This window comes from Pan troglodytes, chromosome 15, assembly GCF_028858775.2.
Source record: "Pan troglodytes isolate AG18354 chromosome 15, NHGRI_mPanTro3-v2.0_pri, whole genome shotgun sequence".
NCBI classification, from domain to species: domain Eukaryota; kingdom Metazoa; phylum Chordata; class Mammalia; order Primates; family Hominidae; genus Pan; species Pan troglodytes.
Genome location: NC_072413.2, coordinates 71,122,029 through 71,134,528, shown reverse-complemented (window position 1 = coordinate 71,134,528; position 12,500 = coordinate 71,122,029). Strand labels below are relative to the sequence as shown.

At 40.8% G+C, this 12,500-nt stretch overlaps 1 protein-coding gene across 11 annotated transcripts in view; it reads right to left on the bottom strand.

Moving 5' to 3' along the window:
- PSEN1 (presenilin 1) overlaps nucleotides 1-12,500 on the bottom strand; it is an 81,153-nt gene that overhangs the window by 59,746 nt on the left and 8,907 nt on the right. For 5 of the 11 annotated variants that reach the window (XM_016926347.4, XM_063793653.1, XM_016926343.4 and 2 more), the window contains exons 2-3: nucleotides 9,771-9,852; nucleotides 9,553-9,680 (exon numbers count right to left, since the gene is read on the bottom strand). The exons of 1 other annotated variant lie outside the window; for it this stretch is intronic. In XM_016926347.4, coding sequence (XP_016781836.1) covers nucleotides 9,553-9,627 — 75 coding nt within the window. In that variant the 5' untranslated portion in view covers nucleotides 9,628-9,680; nucleotides 9,771-9,852. Of the gene's footprint in view, nucleotides 1-9,540; nucleotides 9,681-9,770; nucleotides 9,853-12,500 lie in introns of all 11 variants that reach the window. 5 more of the 11 variants (XM_016926341.4, XM_063793652.1, XM_016926338.3 and 2 more) reach the window with 1 other exon arrangement.

Genomic DNA, 12,500 nt, shown 5'->3' with positions numbered 1-12,500 from the left:
GAGGAGAAGGAGAGATTACAACAAAACATGAAGAAACTTCTGGAGGTAATGGACATATTCATTATTTTAACTGTGGTGGTGGTTTCAAGAGTATACATATATATCAAAACTTATCACACTGTATACTTTAAGTATGTACATTTTACATCAATTATACCACAATAAAGCTGTTTTTAAAAATGTATCTTTCTTGGGCTGGGCGTGGTGACTCACGCCTGTAATCCCAGCACTTTGGGAGATCGAGGCAGGCGGATCATCTGAGGTCAGAAGTTTGAGCCCAGCCTGGCCAACACGGTGAAACCCCATCTGTACTAAAAAAAAAAAAAAGTATACAAAAAAATTAGCTGGGTGTGGTGGTGCGTCCCTGTAATCCCAGCTACTCAGGAGGCTGAGGCAGGAGAATCGCTTGAACCCAGGAGGCAGAGGTTGCAGTGAGCCAAGATCGTGCCACTGCACTCCAGCCTGGGCAACAAAAGAGTGAAACTCCCTCGCAAAAAAAAAAAAAAAGTATCTTTCTCAAGGGAGTGTGTAGGTGCTTTGAAAAGTGTCAAATGAGAGGAAAGTGGTACTAGAATACTGAGGGATTTCCGAAAGGAAAAATCTTGGTAGCTAAATATGAGAATGATGACTTAAGCATGCATGGTATTACCTGTAAGGCCATTTTAAAAAAAAGGCCAGGCGTGGTGGCTCATGCCTGTAATCCCAGCACTTTGGGAGTCCCAGGCGGGCGGATCACAAGGTCAGGAGATCGAGATCATCCTGGCTAACACAGTGAAACCCCATCTCTACTAAAATTACAAAAAATTAGCTGGGCGTGGTGGCGGACGCCTGTAGTCGCAGCTACTCTGGAGGCTGAGGCAGGAGAATGGCGTGAACCTGGGAGGCGGAGCTTGCAGTGAGCCGAGATCATGCCACTGCACTCCAGCCTGGGTGACAGAGCAAGACTCCATCTCAAAAAAAAAAAACAAACAAAACTTTTTATTATGGAAAAAATTCAAACAAATACTGTCAGAAATGTACAATGAAGCCCATGTGCAATTTATTCAACTTCAATAATTATGAACTCATGCTAATCTTGTTTCATCTACTCCCCCGCTCACTTTGCCACTCCAGTATTATTTTGAGGCAAATCTTAGATATATCATTTCCTTCATAAATATTTTAGTATGTATTTCTAAAAGATAGGAACTTGAAGCCTTTTGCATTTGTGGCTTGATAGCTCATTTCTTTCAAAATATTCTTATTTTTATTTATATTATTTATTTTATTATTATTATTTTTTGAGACCAAGTCTGGCTGTGTTGCCCAGGCTGGAGTGCAGTGGCATGATCACTGCTCACTGCAACCTCCACTTCACAGGCTCAAGTCATCCTCCGACCTCAGCCTCCCAAGTACCTGGGACTACAGGCACATGCCACCACACCCAGTTAATTACTATTAGTATTATTTACTTTTTTTTTATTTCATAGAGATGGGGTTTCACCATGTTGCCCAGGCTGGTCTCAAACTCCTGAACTCAAGTGATCCATCCGCCTCAGCCTTCCAAAGTGCTAGGATTACAAGTATGAGCCACCAAGCCATAAAATATTTTTAAATGCAAACTTAGATCCACAGCAAAACTGAGCAGAAAGTACACAGAGTTCCCACATACCCCCTCCAACAGCCTCTCTCTATCAACATCCTGCACCACTGTGGTAAACTGTTACAACAGATGAACCTACATTGACAGTCCACAGTTTACCTTAGGGTTCACTTTTTGGTGTTATACAGTCTATGGGTTTGTATAAACAGACAATGACAGGTTTCCATGATTACAGTATCATACAGAATAGATTCACTGCCCTAAAAAATCTGTATGCTTCAGGAGGCCGAGACGGGAGAATCGCTTGAGCCCAGGAGTTCAAGACCGGCCTGGGCAACATAATGAGACCCCAGCTCTACAAAAAAAGTGAAACTAACAGCAAAAAAAATTAGCCAGGCATGGTGGCACACACCTGTACTCTCAGCTATTCACAAGGCTGAGATGGGAGAATCACTTGAGCCCAGGACTTACAGGCTGCACTGAGCTATGATCACACCACTATACTCCAGCCTGGGTGATAGAAGGAGACCCTGTCTCAAAAAAAAAAAAAATAATGATAATATATATTTGATTCTATGCTAGACATATAAATATACCTCATTCTTAAATATGGCAATTTTGATAAGAAATGTTAATATTTATTGAACAAGTATGTGCTAGGTAGTGTACTAATCATTCAGTTTATCTCATTTAATTTAAATAAAACTCTAAGTTAATTGCTATAAACTTCATTTAACAGATAAAGAAACTGAAGTTTAGCGAGGCCAGTTAATTTGCCAAAGATCATAGTGCTAAGAAGTTCTAGAATGGAGATTCAAAGTCCAACTGTTTAGTCAAGAGACCCTACTGTTAACTAGTACCTTTACACTACTAACTGGGTAAACCATAAGCAATTAATGATAAAGATTGAGATTACTGCCACATTCTCACTGTTATAAATAAAACTTCAATATCTTGGCACTTCTATGGTAATATTTTTATAGGATAAACTTTCAGAAGTGAAATGCTAGGTGAGATCAGATTAGGTTAGATTTAATTGCTAAATTATTTCCAAAAGGCATGTGTATCTATAGATTCAATTAAGAGCTTGCCTCCAAATAAATACTAACTTAACTCCAAAGAACACAGCATACAAGAAAGCCTATTTCCCTACAACCTCAGCAGCAGTGTATCAATTTTAACTCACTGACAGGTAAGAAGTGAAGTTTTAATTTTTATCCCTATTAGTAAAGCTGATCAACTAGGCTTTTCATATATTTATTGCCATTTCTATTTCTTACTCCATAAATATTGCTTGTAACCTTTGCTACTGAGTTAAGTTGTTCATGTTCCTTTTAATTTCATAAGAATTCTATGTATATTGGGATATATCTGTCATATATTTCAAGCCTTTGTCCTAGTTTGTTTTGGACTTTGTTCATGGCAGTTTTTGCCACACATTTTTTTCTTTTTTTGAGGCAGGGTCTCACTTTGCTGCCCAGGTTGAAGTGCAGTGGCATGATTACAGCTCACTGCAGCCTCGACCTCCTAGTCTCAAGCAATCCTCCTGCCTCAGCTTCCCAAGTAGCTGGGACCATAGAAGCACACTACCACACCCCACTAATTTTCACTTTTTTTTTTTGTAGAGACAAGATCGCGCTATGTCACCCAAGCTAGTCTCAAACTCCTGGCCTCAAGGGATCCTCCTGCCTCAGCCTCCCAAAGTACTAGGAATACAGACATGAGCCACCACACCTAGCTCTACAATTAAGTTTATAATTGTGTGTAGTTGAATATGAATTTAGGTAATTTTATAAAGAAAACAGAAACTTATTTTTACAACACCCCAAATGCTAACGTTTTTCAATATATACACACAGGTATACATAGTTGTGTTTACAAATATTATATTCTGCCCTTTTCCCTTAATATTTCATGCACGCATGTAAGCAGTTAACATGCCTACGTGGTTATGATGTATTCAATTATGCTGATATATTTATAGTCTGAATATTTACTTAAAATACATTTTTTCAATAATTAATATTTGTAAGAAAATGTATTGGCAGGCACGGTGGTTCATGCCTGTAATCCCAACACTTTGAGAGGCCTAGGTGGGCAGATCACTTGAGGTCAGGAGTTCGAGACCAGCCTGACCAACATGGTGAAACCCCATCTCTATCTAAAATACTAAAATTAGCCAGGTGTGGTGGCACAACCCTGTTAATCCCAACTACTCGGGAGACTAAGGCAGGAGAATCGCTTGAACCTGGGAGGCAGAGGCTGCAGTGAGCCGAGATCGCACAACTGAACTCCAGCCTGGGCGACAGAGGGAGGCTCCGTTTCAAAAAAAAAAAAAAAAAAAGGAAAGAAAATGTATTAATCCTTTAAGACTTAATGGGCAAAAAAAAAAAAAAAAAAAAAGATGACTTAATGGATATTGTTTGAATTTCTACAATGAGAAATGTGGGGCTCTAAGCCTGCTCTGTAGGACAGGACTAGAAGAGTGGCTTAACCAAAGAACTGGCAAGTTAAGTGGAAAACTTGAAAACATTTATTAATCATAGGGAACATGCTTCCAACAGCACACATAATTCCATTCAGCATCTGACCAAGCTTTGTGATTCCCTGGAGTCAGAGGTTTAACCATTCCTCTAATGCCAAGAAAGGCTGTCATTTCCACAAACAGTTGACATAACTGGTTAGAGATAATACTGAACACTTATGGGGCTGTTATGTTAGGCTTAAGCCTAAAGTTTCTTAACATATTATTAATATTTGTGCCTAAGAGATTTTACTCATGCAAAAGCTAGCATGTTTCTCTGGAGGTCGTTGAGATTTCAAGTTCTTTTTTGCCTTACTCCACTTTAACACAACTGAGAAAACAAATTCATAACTATAATGATACAACAACACTGTCAAAGGCTAACCAGAGCTGCAGATTCTATTTAAATTTAGATCACCCATTTCATTTATTTTTTTTCTCCTCAAGGTCCTTTAAATAGCTTATAGGTTTGCTTTTTGTTTATGTATTTATTTGAGACAGGGTATCACTTTGTCACCTAGGCTGGAGTACAATGGTGTGATCTTGGCTAAATGCAGCTTTGACCTCCCAGGTGAACCTTGAAACCAATCCTCTTGCCTCAGCCTCCCAGGTAGCTGGGATTACAAGGGCGCACCACCACACCTGGCTAATTTTTGTATTTTTAATAGAGACAGGGTTTCACCGTGATGGCCAGGCTGGTCTGGAACTCCTGGCCTCAAGTAATCCACCCACCTTGGCCTCCCAAAGTGCTGGGATTACAGGCGTGAGCCACCATGCCCAGCGAATATTTCTTTTTTCAAATGGAGACTAAGAAACATAACTGAAGCTATTATTGATGACAAGGGCATAATATAAACTCCAATTACCAATAAGAACATAAGAATGCTCTCAAAGATCTCATGCTAACGAGCTTTTGTGGTTTTTTTTTTTTTCTTTTTTTGAGACAGTCTCACTCTGTCACACTGCACTGGAGTGCAGTGGCACAATCTCAGCTCACTGCAACCTCTGAGTCCTGGGTTCAAGCAATTCTCGTGCTTCAGTCTCCTGAGTAGCTGGGACTACAGGTACATGCCACCACACCCATTGACTTTTTTTTTTTCTTAGTAGAAATGGGTTTTCACCATGTTGGCCAGGCTGGTCTCAAACTCCTGACCACCTGCCTCGGCCTCCCAAAGTGCTGGGATTACATGTGTGAGCCACCATGCCTGGCCTTTTTTTGGTTTCTTTTGTATCAGCTGTTCTAACTCCATGACTTTAGTCAGTCATCACAGAAAACCTCGAATGCTTGATCCCTTTCCAGAGATATTCCTCAGGTAGCATACTATTCTTTTGTGACCTTTCCTCACATTAAAAAATATAAAAAAACTTTGGGAGGCCGAGACGGGCGAATCACGAGGTCAGGAGATCCGAGACCATCCTGGCTAACACGGTGAAACCCCGCCTCTATGAAAAATACAAAAAATTAGCCAGGCATGATGGTGGGCGCCTGTAGTCCCAGCTACTTGGGAGGCTGAGGCAGGAGAATGGCGTGAACCCGGGATACAGAACTTGCAGTGAGCCGAGATCGTGCCACTGCACTCCAGCCTGGGCAACAGAGCAAGACTCCGTCTCAAAAACAAACAAACAAACAAACAAAATATATATATATATAAAATATTTTAGGTTGGGTGCAGTAGCTCACACCTGTAATCCCAGCACTTTGGGAGGCCAAGACATGTGGATCACTTGAGCTCAGGAGTTCAGGACCAGACTGTGCAACACGGTGAAACCTCATTTCTGCCAAAAATACAAAAAATTAGCCAGGTGTGGTGGCATGAGCCTGTGGTCCCAGCTACTTGGGAGGCTGAGGTGGCAGGATCACTTGAGACCACCCTGGTCTCAAGGAGGTCGAGGTTGCAGTGAGTTTAGATTGCACCACTGCACTCCAGCTTTGGTGACAGCGTGAGATTACTTTTTCAGAATAGCTTTTAAAATTATTAAATAACTGTATTATAGAACATTTAGAAAATGAAAGGGGGAAATCACCAAGATCACCCATGCTTTTCTTCTCTTATTTTTCTGAGATAGATGTAATACAGCCGTGAACCACCATGCCTGGCCTGCAATATACACTTTGGAAGAATCCTAGCAATCTCTAAAATAGTTCTAAGATCCATATATCCAATCACAGCAACTATCTTTGAGAAACTCACACAAGTGCACACAGACTAATGAATTAGTATGTCACTGCAGCACTGTCAGTTATTGTGAAAAACTGGAACCTACCAAATGTTTGTAAACAGAATTATTTTTATATATTCACAAGAGAAAACAAATGCTAGAGCTACATGCATCTACATATACATGAATGCCCAAAATTCTACATAGGAATGTCTCTTTTGCAACATATACTAACATATATGTGGAAATTCTCTTCAACTTTCAGACATAAACCATAAAAAGTTTTTTTTTGGTTTTTTTTTTAGATGGAGTCTCACTCTGTCGCCCAGGCTGGAGTGCAGTGGTGCAATCTCGGCTCACTGCAAGCTCCGCCTCCCAGGTTCATGCCATTCTCCTGCCTCAGCCTCCCAAGTAGCTGGGACTACAGGCGCGTGTCACCACGCCCAGCTAATTTTTGTATTTTTTTAGTAGAGACGGGGTTTCACCATGTTGACCAGGATGGTCTGTCTCTTGACCTCGTGATCCGCCCTCCTCCGCCTCCCAAAGTGTTGGGATTACAGGCGTGAGCCACTGCACCTGGCTTTTTTTTTTTTTTTTTTTTTGAGACAGAGTCTCACTCTGTTGCCCAAGCTGGAGTGCAGTGGTGCAATCTTGGCTCACTGCAACCTCCACCTCCAGAGTTCGAGCAATTCTCTGCCTCAGTTTCTGGAGTAGCTGGGATTACAGGTGCCTGCCATCATGCCTGGCTAAATTTTGTATTTTTTTTTAGTAGAGACAGGGTTTCACCATGTTGGCCAGGCTGGTCTTGAACTCCTGACCTTGTGATCCACCAGCCTCGGCCTCCCAAATTGCTGGGATTACAGGCGTGAGCCACCACACCCAGCCTAAAGTTTTAAAACATGCCAAGTGTATTACATAATGCGATACGATTTATGTACATAAATATTATAGTAAGCCTAATACTCAATTTTATTAAACATGGTAAATACCCAATTCAGGACAGTAACTATCCTGAGAAAAGAGGAAAAAGAATGGGGGAGGAGCACTTCAATTTTATCTGCAATTTTTTGTCATATAACTAGTCTCTTTTCAAATTAAATGCAAAATCTTGTTTTGTTTAGTTAGGATTTCATTTAGTGTAGGATCAATAAGCAATAGAAGCAAAAAAAGCTTATCAAAAAAACAGCAAATAAGATGTTAAGGTTTAATAAAGCTGGGTGATAGGTACATGGGTGCCTATTACATTATGTGCCATACTTTCTGTATGTGCTAGAAACATTTCACAACAAAAACTTGAGAAATAAATATTTGGGCTAAAAAAACAAACACAACTTCAGCTCTCTGACTATTCTGTCATCAAACTTCAAATCCCTTTACTATGTATGAATGAGATTATGCACAGCAGCCCACAAAAGGAAAACTATTTTCCAGGCTATAGCAGCTCATCACAGTATTTGCTTAGAGTTGAAGAAATGAAGCTAAAGGCAAGATTTAACCTTTGGAACGAGAAATGCTTTAGATGTTATCTTCTATTTGAACTATAACAATATAGAACTGTAATAGTACTCGAAGTTAAACAACAATGTCAACTAATTGAATAAGACTTGGTTAGTCAGATCCAAAATTATTTCAATTTGATTATACTCTGGTAGATAACTGACTTGATCCTACTGCTCAGGACTGTCCCAATTTTAAAACTGAAAGTCCTGTGTTCTAGAACCTCTAGTTTTAAACAAACCTGGACAACTGCCCATCCTAGCTTCTGGGCACATCAAAACTTCCCAGCTGGGAAAGAATTTTCAAATTATCTAGTAAATTACCTAATTTTACTGATGGGAAAAGTGAAGAATCCTAAATCTTCAGAGTGTAAAAGGAAGTTCCAGGCCATTCAGTGCTCTAGTTCAACTGCAGAATTCACGGACTAATCCTCTACAGATCTTGCTGGAGTGGCCTTCCAGCCTTTTGTGACTGTTTGTAGTGAAAAGTACACACAAGCCTACAAGGCAGCCCAGATGTACCATAACTGTGGGAAAATGAAAAAAAAAAAAAAAAAAAAAAATACAGAACCTCTCTATGTTGCCCATGCTGGACTCAAACTCTTAGACAAGCAATCCTCCTACCTCAGCCTCCTGAGTTCCTGAGTAGCTGGGACTACAAGCATGCACCACCATGCCAGGCTATGAGAAAGTTCTTTTTATTGATCCAGACCTTATTGCCTGGTAACTTCCACCACTGTTCCTAGCTCTGCTCTCTGGTCCTAACAGAGGAAAATCTGACCCCACACCTAGTGCAACTGGATAGCTTATAGTTGGCCTTGTGTTTTCCTCTATTCTGGGTCCACCTCTAAAAATCCTATAGATACTCCAACTGTCTCACAGGACATCCATGCTCTCTCTCTTTTCTTTTCTTTCTTTTTCTCTATTTATTTATTATTTATTTATTTATTTTTGAGATGGAGTTTCGCTCGTCGCCCAGGCTCGAGTGCAATGGCGCGATGTCAGCTCACTGTAACCTCCACCTCCTGGGTTCCAGCGATTCTCCTGGCTCAGCCTCCTGAGTAGCTGAGATTACAGGCACCTGCCACCAAGCCCAGCTAATTTTTGTATTGTTAGTAGAGATGGGGTTTCTCCATGTTGGCCAAGCTGGTATTGAACTCCTAACCTCAGGTGATCTGCCTGCCTCAGCCTCCCAAAGTGCTGGGATTACAGGCATGAGCTACCGTGCCTGGCCTCTGCTCTCACTTTATGATGATTAGCTAGTAGAGTTGCAGTCAAATTTCATGTCTCTGTATGTAGCTGGTGAGGAATCTCTTTGTCCGACAGCACAGATTACGTTCTTTTCCTGAATCCCTCCTTTGAACCCTTAGAACTTCTACACTTATCATTGCATTGTACAATCATAATGAATATTTACTGAGCACTAAAAGGAACTGTTAGGTAATGAATACAGTAAATAAAATGGACTCAGCCGTAGAAGAATAAGAGCAAGATAGGTAAAATAATAAACAACATGAACTATGAGGTGCTGCACACCTTGGGAAGCTGGAGAAGGCTTCAACTGAGGTGGTGATATGTGAGTTAGGTAGGAACTGTATCAACACCTATGTGTTAAACAGCCCTGTGTCCTCCAGCAATCAGCTGAAGTTCACCAAATATATTATAAATTTGGTAAAGTAGAGAAAGCCTGCCTAGCCCCCTCAGCATTTCTTAGAGGTGAGGGGAGATGATAAGTGAATCCAGTCTGGCAAAGGCAGTTTCAGAGACTGACACTGTACCTGGCTACGTACAGTATTGCTCAGGTGGTTGTCCTCAGACATCTGTGCATTCTGGAAGTAGGACAACGGTGCAGGTAACTCTGTCATTGGAGCAACTGTATAGAAATACTGTTTCACAGAAAACAAAGCCTCTTGAGGTTCTGAAAAGGGAAAGAAAAACAGAACTTTGTGCACTACAATTATACTGTTATAAAAAACACTTTCATAGATTACATTAAGCAGAAACAAACCTTTCTTTCATGTGTTCTCCTCCAGGCCAAGCTGTCTAAGGACCTCAAAGGCTGTTGTCACTTGCAGGCTCCCAGATTAGGTCTGAAATAGGATTTCACCAGGTCATCCATTGTTAGTTAAATCCTAGTAAATTCATTTAAACCAATCAAATACTTATAAGACCAATTTGTAAACCAAGAATGTATTAATTTGTCACGACTTTCAACTAACTGACAAATTTACTATAAGCTCAAGGTAGACCTCTTTAGCAATAAGTAGAACCGCCTGAGACACCAAACATTTTCAACCACAAAGATACTTAATGACTTCTGATTTCCAGCAAAGGGAGCTGAGTAATCTTAAGGAATGTTCTCAACATTCCTTTTTCTATGCTGACCAAATTCAACCTAATCTTTATATTTTCATAAAATCATTTGTCTAGCACTTTTAATTTTGCAAAATTCTATAATGTCATCTTATCCTTATCACAATGCCCAAGACAGGATGGACAGATAACATGCTTATTTTACAAAAGGAGAAGGGAATCCAGAGAAGTTCAGTGACTTGCTTAAGATGACACAACTGGGTAGAGCTGGCAAGAAATCGCAGACTCAGCCAGGAGCGGTGGCTCATGCCTGTAATCCCAGCACTTTGGGAGGCCAAGGCGGGCAGATCATGAGGTCAGGAGTTCGAAACCAGCCTGACCAACATGGCGAAACTCCATCTCTACTAAAAATACAAAAATTAGCCGGGTGTGGTGGCGCACACCTGTAATCCCAGCTACTCAGGAGGCTGAGGCAGGAGAAAAGCTTGAACCCAGGAGGTGGAGGTTGCAGTGAGCCGAGATGGTGCCACTGCACTCCACTCCAGCCTGGGCTACAGAGCGAGGCGAGACTCCGTCTCAAAAAAAAAAAAAAAAAAAAAAAAAGAATGGCTGACTCCTGACTCCCAGCCTCAGGCCTCTCCTTTGATCTTGGTGCAGCCTTATTTACAGGGATGACTGTGTCTCTCAGAGTTCACCCTCCTGGGGGGGCCACATTCCCATTTGCCTGTCTACCTTAATTTCCATCAGCCAATTCTTTAGGATTTCAACTCTTCCTTTTCACAGAAGGTTTTCAGAAATATAGAAGGCAAAATTCCGTGTACATACCTAACACTAATTAATACATTACCATATACACATTTACATAAAAAAAATTTTCTCAATGTCCTATTTCATTTTCACTTTTAACATCAGGATACTCTTTCCTCTAAATATTCCATTTTTTTTCTTCTAATGATTTTTCATCAAAAATGCATAAAGTAATTTTTCCTCCAGCAAAGGTATCAAGTTCAAAATAACGCTTAACTACTTATATTTGTATCATTCAAATCATTACACATTTTTAACCAAGGTGACGTTCCACTTTATCATACATGCTTTTATATACCATGTCCATCTTTCTCCTCCCCTCACCTTCAGCCCATTGTCAGCTAGCATGAGATCAGCAAAATGCAAATTCATATTAATTGAAAACACAGTGCAAATTTGCTTAAAAAATAAAGAGCTTAAGGCCAGGAGTTGCAGATCAGTCTCCAGCCTGGGCAACATAGCAAGACACTATCTCTACAAAAAAAGAATTAGCTGGGTGCAGGTGGGATGCATCTGTAGTCCCAAATGCTCAGGAGGCTGAGGTGGGGGGATGGCTTGAGTCCAGGAATTAGAGGCTGCAGTGAGCCAAGATCTCGTCACTGTACTCAGCCTGGGCAACAGAGTGAGACTCTGTTTTTTAAAAAAAAAAAAAAAAAAGATTTTTTAAAACTAGATTTTTGTGGGAATTTAACCTATACTTAGAGTTATCGATACCTTTGTTCCTGTCTTTATTTTGAGACACAGTCTTGCTCTGTCACCCAGGCTGCAATGTAGTGGCACGATCTCGCTCACTGGAACCTCTACCTCCTGGGTTTAAGTAATTCTCGTGTCTCAGCCCCCCGAATAGCTGGGATTACAGGTGTGCACCACCATGTCCAGCTAATTTTTGTATTTTTAGTAGAGACTGGGTTTCACCATGTTGGCCAGGCTGGTCTCAAACTCCTGACCACAAGTGATCCACCCACCTCAGCCTCCCAAAGTGCTAGGATTACAGGTGTGAGCCACCACGAACCAGCCCTGTTCCTGTCTTTTAATATGGACAAAATTAAGATTTCACAATACAGACGGTCCCTGATGACAGTTCAGTTTAGAACTGTTAAGCTTTAGTATGATGCAAAAACAATATGTATTCAATACAAACTGTACTTTTTGAGTATCCATACAAGTTCACTTTCAGTGAAGTAGTCAATAAATTGCATGAGGCCGGGCTCAGTGGCTCATGCCTGTAATCCCAGCACTGTGGGAGGCTGAGATGGGTGTTACTACTTGAGGCCAGGAATTCGTGACTAGCCTGGCCAACATGGTGAAACCCTGTTTCTACTAAAAATACAAAAAAAAATTGGCTGGGTGTGGGTGGTGGGTGCCTGTGGTTCCAGCTACTCAGGAGGCTGAGGTGGAAGGATCACTGGAGCCAAGAAAGTCAAAGCTGCAGTGAGCAGTGACTGCATCACTACACTCCAGCCTGAGTGACAGAGTGAGACCCTGTCTCAAAAAAACAAATAATAAAATAATAAAAGTACACTCCATTATGGAAAAACCCATAGAACTCTCACATAATCCCTCAGAAACAAAGCAAGTAAACAAGACAGTCTTAGCCAAATGAAACAAGGCAAAGAAA